This window comes from Nelumbo lutea, chromosome 5 (genome assembly GCF_056320005.1).
Source record: "Nelumbo lutea isolate HS-2025 chromosome 5, American lotus-T2T, whole genome shotgun sequence".
In the NCBI taxonomy this organism is placed as follows: domain Eukaryota; kingdom Viridiplantae; phylum Streptophyta; class Magnoliopsida; order Proteales; family Nelumbonaceae; genus Nelumbo; species Nelumbo lutea.
The window spans coordinates 59599989-59609940 of NC_142688.1; the positions used below are offsets into that span (position 1 = coordinate 59599989).

Consider the following 9952-nt stretch of genomic DNA (forward strand, 5'->3'; position numbering starts at 1 on the left):
TCACAATACACGGTGGGAATGTGCTGTGGGACGTTGTGGGGGACTGATTTGAACTCCTACACGAGTCCATGACTCGGACAACCATTTAAATGGAGTATGGACCAGCGTGCCACTTCGTCCTTACTAATTGCTTATGCCACCAATTATGGCACTGATATTGGACACATTCATTGGCCACCTTCTATTTGAATATCTTATCTTATCTCATCAGACTTCACAGAGAGAGAGATGCTTTGACCACCTTCTATTTGAATATCTTATCTCATCAGACTTCACAGAGAGAGAGAGAGATAGAGAGAGAGAGGGGACTCGTAGCTGATCATCACCCTCCATTATTGCCATGGCTTCACAGCTTCACTTCGTTTTGATTCCTCTAATGGCCCAAGGCCACATGATTCCCATGATGGACATGGCGAGACTATTTGCAGAGCGGGGAGTAATGGTCACCATAGTCACTACCCTCCTCAATGCTCTTCGCTTCAACTCCGTCATGCACCGGGCTATTGAATTCGGCCTCCCCATTCGTCTTCTCCAACTCCAATTTCCACATGCAGCAACAGGCTTACCGCCAGAGACGTCTGAGAATCTGGACACCCTCCCCTCCCGAGGTTTGGCCAAGAGCTTCTTTGATGCCACCGAAATGCTCCAAGAACCACTACAACAATCGCTCCAAGAACTACGACCCTCACCCAACTGCATTATATCCGACATGATTCTCCCATGGACATCTGATATCGCCCACAAGTTTCAAATACCCAGAATCATCTTCCATGGAACCTGTTGCTTCTCTCTCTTGTGCATCCACAATATACAACACCACAAGGTTCTTGAGAGAATCACCTCCGACTCAGAGCCCTTTGAGGTGCCAGGCCTACCAGATCGAATTCAGCTCACCAAAGACCATCTTCCCGGAACTGTTACTCAGACCTCTTCGGATCTACAAGATTTTCATAATCGTATAAGAGAGTCTGAACTATCGTCCTACGGAGTGGTGGTAAATAGCTTCTCCGAACTGGAGCCTCGTTATGCCGAGGAGTACAAAAAAGCTAAAGGAATGAAAGCCTGGTGTATTGGGCCAGTGTCATTGTGCAACAAAGAGTTGTTAGATAAGGTGGAGAGAGGTAATAAGGCCTCAATTGATGGAAGCCAATGCTTGGAGTGGTTGGATGCTAGAGCTCCAAAGTCTGTTGTCTATGCTTGTCTAGGCAGCCTCTGTAGACTGATTCCTCCACAATTAATAGAGATTGGGTTGGGGCTAGAAGCATCAAACCGCCCATTCATTTGGGTAGTCAGAAACAGCAATGAATCCTTTGAGGAATGGTTGTTGAAGGAAGGTTTTAAGGAGAGGACCAAAGGAAGAGGTCTCCTGATTCGGGGCTGGGCGCCTCAGGTATTAATCTTGTCTCACTCAGCCATAGGTGGCTTCTTGACACATTGCGGGTGGAATTCAACAGTGGAAGGGGTTTGTGCGGGTGTGCCCATGATAACATGGCCTATGTTTGCAGAGCAGTTCTGTAATGAGAAGCTGGTTGTACAAATTCTCAAGATTGGAGTCAGGATTGGTGTTGATGTCCAATGTAAGTGGGGAGAGGAAGAGAAGGTTGGGGTGCTGGTAAGGAGAGAACAAGTGGAGAAGGCCATAGTCCAGTTGATGGATGGGGGAGATGAGGGAGAAGATAGAAGACAGAGAGCAAAAGAGCTCATGGAGATGGCAAAGAGAGCAGTGGAAGAGGGGGGATCTTCTCATACCAACATCACACTGTTGATCCAAGATATCATGAATCAAGTAGTCATTCAGAACAAACAGCCACTGTAATTGTATCCTCACACACAGTTACAAGGTCATTAAAATTTAAACTAGTGCGTAACAGATTATGAATCCAAGTTCGATTAAACCGAATAATGGAAACATACAGGTACTCTATGAAGTGTGAGAGGCTTCAATTCTTCAATATAGGTAAAAAATTATGGTATAAAGTGTGAGAGGCTTCAATTTTTCAAGTCTCTGAATAAGTTTTTATTCTCTAATATGTCCCCTCATTTGAAAGTCCATCTCGCTTAAAGCATTGACAAGTATAGACAAATTCATACCTTGTACTGAAATTTAATTAATTATAACGAAGATGGCAATAATTAAACATTAGACCATTTGGTCAAACACAAAGAATCATTCAACTTAGGCTTCATTTGGAAGATGCAAATGGAGTGTAAATCCCGGTTTAGGGTAAATTTGCAGTCTTTGATTCACTTTTAATTGTGTTTGGCAACATTACATTTATGTATTGACAAATGACAGATCAGTGCATACTTACATTGATAGTAAGATATAAAAGTACACCAATAAAAAAGAAATAAATTTGCATTCAAGTGGGATTTTGATAAAAAAATGATAAATTTCTTAAACTACCTTTATGATTTAGTTAATTAGCTAAGTGTATCCTTACTATTTGAAAATTGACTAACACTACCCCTACCCCTATTTTTGACAATTGACTAATACTTCCCTTACCGTTAACATTCCATCATAAATCATTCAAATGTAGATCAGCTGTTATAATTTTCAAAAATATCCAATATGCCCTTGTTATAACTTCCAACCCTTTTCGAACTCAGCCCTCCGCCACACCTCTCGACCATAATACGTTTCTCCCCCATTAAATTCCCAATCCCCTCCATGTGGACTCCACACTGATCTAGTACTCCCGTGCCACAGGTGCATGCCTTTCACCCTCCGCCGACATTTTGCCATCTTAGATCATCAATTCCACCAAGTTTCACCCGCTGCTCCATCGCTTCAACATATCGCCTCGTGGTTTTTCACCATCCCCTCTGTTGTCGATAGAAAACCTGGAGACCCCACCTTCGAGGTCGTCGCCGGTCTTCGCCACGCCGGTTAAAGTTGAAGAGGATGTGCTAGTGATGGACGGAATTCTGGTCGGTTCAGTGCCGAGTGGGCGTACGAGGTCGGGGCCATATTCTGGCTCCTCGTCCTGAACCTTCCTTTTTATTTCTTGAATCTTCCATTCGAGCCACCCTTTCATCCTTTAATGAATCGGGCGGTTGTAGAATCTGCAAGGGATGATGAGCTGCTATGCTTTTGATAGGAGTCTTTCTCTAGTGGCTGTGGCCCAACTATCCTTCATATAATCCATATGAACAGGTGCTTCTGTTTTTCTTATTTCTGTTCAACCCATCGACCACATCGCAACCTGCCAACACTGCTTGCATAACTCACCGCCATGAAACCAAAACTAGGAAACACAAAGTGAATGGAATTGAAGTGCAACAGATTATGACTTGTCGATTGGATGAATGGATGGACCGCAACTGTCACTGGTGCTGTCTGAGGTGTCTGAACTTAATAACTTATTGCCTTTTCAAGCATGCAATTCAGCTGCTCCGTGGTGGACTGATAGGCCATAGCAGTCTCTAATATTTGCTGCATTAAAAGATTGACTAAGAGAGGATACTTAAATAGGGGAGGTGAGATTGATGGGGGATGAAGAAGAAGAAGAAGGGCGGGAAGAAGAGAGAGAGGAAGAGAGAAAAGGGAAGAAATCGGAAGGGGGTGCTGCCGCTTTGCGTCCTCTATGTCGAGTGGAAGTTGCAGCGACCGCCAATGACAGAGAAGGTAAAGATTTCGGTTCTTTCCCATCAGATTAGGGTACCCGATCAGAGAATCCATTCAAGGACGCGAAGCCAGTGCGGTTTTTTATAACCATAGCGCCGATGTTCAATACACCGTGGAATCTGCCGGAGGAGGGGCAGTGAAGCCGTGGAATCTTCCAGAGGAGGGGTGGCGGTATCTTTCAGGTAGTCGACGACATAGCTTTGCATGTGCCGGAGGTTAGTAGTGGGGGTCTTGAGGCCTTGAGCGGAGAAGTAGTTAATCTCTGGGATGAGTTTCCGATTCTAGGTGGGGTTTTTGCACCCGACACAGTCATTTAAGGTGGGGTTTTTGCAACCGCGGGTGCAAAACTTGGTGGCGGAGTCGACCCAGGCGACGACGTAAGTCTACATGCACCGGAGGTTAGTAGTAGGGGGCTTGAGGTGAGTTTCTACTTCCATGGCGTGCTGCTCTTCTCATAGGTCTCTCTGGTTTCGGCAGGAAAGAGTGGAATATCCCAAGCCATTAGAAAATTGGAATATAGACATAATCCAAATTGAATGGTTTTGGCGCAGGTATGCCCCGTTGTATTAGATTCCAATACAATGGTTAGTAGTGGGGGGCTTGAGGTGAGTTTCCTTTGCATTTACCGGTGAGCAATGCAAAGACGAAAATTTGAAGAAAAACAAAGGGTAAAATAATCTTTTTCTTTTTTTTTTAACAAGGAAGTATTAGTCGATTGACACAACAGTCAATTGTCAAACAGTAAACTAAATCATAAGAGTAATTTAAGAATTCATATTTGCATCTGCTAAAAGTTTGGTGTCAATTTAAAACTAAACCAATTTTACAATTTAGGCTCTACAGATTTGCATCTTCCAAAACACAGCCTTATATTAGAAGAGGCTCTGAATATTTATCACAAAGGAAAATTGCAGCCATATTGTCAGCAAGCAGCATTCAACTTCTGATATCTGACTAGTTGAAAGAAACCTTTCTTCTCAGAGGATAATGCCAAAGAGGTTCGAGCAACATTGTCTGAATTTGCTAAGCAGTCCACAGCCTAATTCACAAGTACTTTTGTTAAGTTGTCCTCAAAATTACATAGGAAGTCATGCTTATATCATCAGAGGTACTGTTCAATTACCTTTATAGACAAAAAAAATTAGGTTTAGGACAAAAAATCTTTCCCTCTAAAGACAAAACTTCACTTAAAAAAAAAAAAGGAAAAAAACAAATCCACCTCAAACGCATGAATGGGCGAGTGGAACACACCAGAAGCATATCCTAATTTATGCTAAAAATATTATCTTTTTGGCTAAAAAGATAAAAATACAAACAAGGGACTGAATGAAGCAACGTGACAGAATGCTCCCAAACAGCCAAATATTGCTCATCAGTTTAGTATAGGCATCCTTATATTATAGGTTTTGACCCATCTGAATTGGCCCCCAGAGATGCTCCCGTCCGGCGTTCCTTATCATTCAAAGTTTCTTTGAAGCTTCAATAGCAGATTAATTAAAGCTCAGTCCAAGTCTAATGTCTTTGAAGTTTGAAGAATGAAGATGAGAGTCGAAAGGAGCTTCGATCATATTCATATGAGGTGGGCTGATTGATGGGTTAGTCCGTCGTGCACGGCTGCACGTACAAAGGCAAGCTCCTATCCTATATAAGACCTGAGAGCTGATGTGAGTCTTGGCACAACGAATATCCGGTGACAATGGCTGCAGAACATCACCAGCTCCACTTTGTACTTGTTCCCCTAATGGCCCAAGGCCGCATGATCCCCATGATCGACATGGCCAGACTTCTTGCTCAGAGGGGTGTCATTGTAACCTTCGTTACTACACTTGTCAATGCTTCTCGCTTCAAAACAACCATCGATCGTGCAGTAGAATCTGGTCTTCCAATCCGTCTTCTCCCACTCCGTTTTCCCTGCCTAGAAGCTGGCCTACCAGAGGGATGTGAGAATCTGGACAGCATCCCTTCAGCTGACTTGATCAGAAATTTTTTGGATGCAGCTAGCATGCTGCAACAACCACTGGAACAGTATCTGCAACAACAACAACAACCTCCGCCCAACTGCATAATTGCAGATAGTTACCTCCCATGGACATCCAGAATAGCCAACAAGTTCCAAATTCCAAGGCTTATCTTCCATGGGATATGCTGCTTCTCTCTGCTCGGTTCCCACAATGTACAACACTACAATGCTCATAAGACAGTCTCCTCCGACTCAGAACCCTTCATGGTTCCAGGCATGCTCCACAGGGTTGAGATTACCAAAGCTCAGCTACCAGGATCCTTTGTTGTGAAACCAGAACTGGAAGACATCCGCAGACAAATTTGAGAGGCTGATTTAACAGCATATGGAGTGGTGATGAATAGTTTTAAAAAGTTGGAGCTTGGGTACGTTGAGGAATACCAGAAAGCTATACATAAAAAGGTATGGTGCATCGGGCCTGTTTCTCTCTGTAACAAGGATGGTTCAGATAAGTTTGAGAGAGGTAACAAGGCTTCAGTAGAGCAGAACCAATGTTTAGCGTGGCTTGATTCAATGAAGCCGAAATCTGTTCTTTATGCTTGCCTTGGTAGCCAGTGTCGCCTGGTGCCTCTACAGTTGATAGAACTGGGACTGGGTCTGGAAGCATCAAACTACCCATTTATATGGGTAATCAGAACTGCAGACAGATTTGCAGAGTTGGAAAAGTAGTTATTGGAGGAGGGGTTTGAAGAGAGGATCAAAGTAGAGGTCTTTTAATTAAGGGTTGGGCACCGCAAGTTCAAATCCTGTCACACCCTGCAATTACAGGGTTCATGACACATTGTGGATGGAATTCAACACTGGAATCAATCTGTGCAGGTGTTCCAATGATAACATGGCCTATGTTTGCAGAGCAGTTCTTCAATGAGAAGTTGATCATACACGTTTTGAAGATTGGAGTACGCATAGGAGTTGAGGTTCCTGTTAAGTTGGGGGACGAAGAGAAGGTTGGAGTGTTGGTGAAAAGGGAAGAAATTGAAAAGGGCATAAAGTTACTGATGCAGGAAGGAAATGAAGGAGAAGAAAGAAGAAATAAGGCAAGTGAGCTTGGGCAGAAGGCAAAGAAGGCAACTGAAGAAAAGGGGTCGTCTTACTTAAACATGTCACTGTTGATCCAAGAGAATATGCAGGAGGGTCAGAAAAAGTGCAGTCAAAACAAAGAAAGCTAATAATCTTTCGAGTTTTTACACTCGCATCTTCAGGAAGTATGTGAACGTGTTATGTCTGGCTTGTTACACAAGTGTAATGTTGAAGTAAATCTCCTCTTCATTTGCTGTTTCTGCCATTTGCCCAAGCTCTCACTTTACCTATGTTAGAGTCGGCAGCCAAGAGGGTATTCTAGTTTTATGCTTTGTTTTATTGTTAGTTGATTTGTCTATTTTTTCTAAGTTTAAGTTATGAGTCCCATACTTAATGAGGGACATAAATGTCTTTGTATAACTATCACAAAATCTATAAATAAAGAGCCGGTTGGCTGGGAGAAAGCTTGAATTCTCTTTTAGCCGTTTCTCTCCATCTTCTTCTTCTTCTTCTCTTTCTCTCCTCCTCCTTTTTTTCTCTTTTATTTTGCCCTAGAACCGAACCATTAACACCCTATTTGTCCTTTGTTCTATGTCTTTCAGACATCAGTAGCTCTATGACTTTTTCTTCTTCCCTCTTAATCACTACTTCAACCTTCTCTAAATCTCATCTAACAAATGACTTGACTGTAGAGCAATTCTTCAATGAAATGTCAAGTATAGTTGGGGCTATGTTTCTTGTCAGGTGGAAAGAAAAGAATCATCTATGTTTCTTTAACCTACATGTAGATCTTAAATAAATTCAATGTCTCCAAATAGATCTTAAATAACCTAAATAAGTCTTATTCCAGTTGCCCAAATTACAGACCTAATAACTGATAACAATATGCCTATTGAATCTTTTGCTATCTCCTTCAAATATGTTATATATCCTCTGCAAATGACAATTTTAGACATCCTATATAAATGGGTCATAGTTGGAAAGCTAAGGAGACTGATAAAAATATACTGCATTTCATAATAAGGATTACAAGGCCATCCACAAGGACTTCTGTATTAGAATATTTTGTCCCGGTTATTTGAAGCTACATGTATCAACATGTATATATATATATATATATATATATATATTTGATCAGTAACATGTATCAACATATAGCCTCAGTACATGGTATCAAAGTCAAAGATTAAAACTGTCAACTATCAGTTTTGCCCTAAGGGCAGCCTCTCCTATCCAGTATCCATCTAAGAACACAACAGCTGCCCTATAAGAGACATAGGATTATCCTTGTCATATATATCAGCCCAATTATTCTCCTCTTCTTGAGGCTTGAAGGACCCCTCAAAATTTTGTCAACCCTTCTGTTTCAAAATTGTACAAATATGAATAAAGGCAACAGGTAGTGCCGTAGGAGGAAATATCTTTTATTTTTTTGGACTTAATGGAGCCACACAACGGGGTAGCCCATCCTCCAAACCCATAACCCCCCTCCCTGGATCCAGGTGAAGGTGGGAATCAATCACAAATCTGTGCTACAACCAGCCAAAAACTTTACCAACAGAGTCATTCACTCAGTAGGCACCTTCCACAAGGAAGTTACTTTAAAACCATTAAATGTTGCTAGAGTAGGGGCATTTTTAATTTTGGTTGAACAAGTAAAACCAATCCCAATCCTATTAATAAATCGGTACTCAAATTAGATCTTTCAGGTCAATCTGGACCACTGGCAGTCCCAAGCATAGAGCTACTGATGCAATAAAAAGATGGAGACTAAGGAAGAAATAGAGCATGTGCACCAATCAGATAATGTGGTTTACACAGACTGATCGTGTAATCTTATTGGTTTTGACGCAGCGTGAGGCGTTCGACAGAGATAACTCTACGAACACCCGTTCGATCGAGTTTGATTCTGGACTCGATAAGACTCGCTTAAAATACTAGGCGTATAGCCTCAACAATAGAGAAAATTGATGAAAGAAATTCTTGTGTTATTAAAGCTTAAAACAGAGGTATTTATAATGTATCAAAACATTGGCAAACTTGTAAAGTAAAGCAACTAGGTAACTCGAGCATGCCTTCGATGTCCGCCGTTTGATGCCCATCATCCGACACCAGGTAGCGTAAGGAATCCTCTAGCATGGGGACTCCTCTCTAAGGCGGAGCTGGCGCCAGTTGGTTCGGGTGGTTACGTATTGATACTCCATCATTCATCCCCTCTTGGAAAGAACTCGACCTCGAGTCATGATCAGGATATGCAAGTTTCACCTCAGGCAAATAATGATGAAGATTAGTAACATTATACGTTTTGGAAATACCCATGTGATTTGGAAAGTCCACTACGTAAGCATTGTCATTGATCTTCTTGATAATCTTGTACGGACTATACTTCTGAGGCTTTAGCTTGCTATGCTTCCCAACGAGTAATTGCTCCTTCCTTAAGAACACCATGACTTCATCACCAACTTCAAAAACCTGGTACCTTCGATGCCTGTCAGTTGCAAGTCTATACTTCTCATTGGCCCTGTGAAGTTTCTGTTGTACTTCCTCTTGTACTGACTGAATCTGACCTACCAACTGCTCCATTGTAGCACTAAGACCTGGTACCCTAGGTAGCTTCACCAAATCCAAAGCATGGTTAGGTACTTTCATATAAACAATAGAAAATGAGGATCTACCTATAGAGATATAAACTACATTGTTGTAGGCAAACTCTGCTTGAGCTACGACAAAGTCCCACTGCTTCGGCCTCTCTCTACAAATACTACGGATCAGGTTACCTAGAGTTCGATTCACCACTTCTGTCTGCCCATCGGACTGCGGATGAGCTGTACTGCTGAAATTCAATGACGAGTCAAATAGCCTCCACAAGGTCATCCAGAAGTGACTTAGGAACCTTGTATCTCTGTTTGACATAATGGTCTTAGGCACCCCGTGTAAATGGACAATCTCCCTGAAGAATAGTTTGGTTGTTGTTGTTGCATCCGTGGTCTTCTTACATTGGAGGAAATGTGCCATCTTAGAAAACCGGTCAACAACCACAAACACGGAGTCCATGTTTCATGGAGTCTTCGGCAAGCCTAGCACGAAATCCATAGACAAGTCTTCCCAAATAACAGTAGGAACTGGTAAAGGCATGTAAAGACCAGTATTCTGGGCCTGTCCTTTGGCTATCTAACATATATAACACCTACTTACGATAGTAGCCACATCTCTCCTCAGCTTAGGCTAGTAGTAACGCCCCTTGACAGCCTCAATCATCTTGTCCCTCCCAAGGTGTCCTG

At 42.2% G+C, this 9952-nt stretch overlaps 1 protein-coding gene and 1 pseudogene across 2 annotated transcripts; both read left to right on the plus strand.

Annotated features, from left to right (window-relative positions):
• Positions 1-232: 232 nt before the first annotated feature.
• On the plus strand, positions 233-2028 carry LOC148852643 (UDP-glycosyltransferase 73C1-like). The gene has a single exon (XM_088942564.1). It carries the CDS (start codon positions 341-343, stop codon positions 1814-1816), a length of 1476 nt encoding a protein of 491 aa, XP_088798690.1. The 5' UTR covers positions 233-340; the 3' UTR covers positions 1817-2028.
• A 131-nt stretch (positions 2029-2159) lies between these two features.
• Positions 2160-7164, plus strand: LOC148852644 (UDP-glycosyltransferase 73D1-like; annotated as a pseudogene). Its single transcript, XR_016098687.1, has one exon. The product of XR_016098687.1 is annotated as a UDP-glycosyltransferase 73D1-like (transcript).
• Positions 7165-9952: the final 2788 nt, after the last annotated feature.

Coding starts and splice junctions, on each gene's coding strand:
- LOC148852643 (XM_088942564.1), top strand. CDS start 341: ATGGCTTCACAGCTTCACTTCGTTTTGATTCCTCTAATGGCCCAAGGC.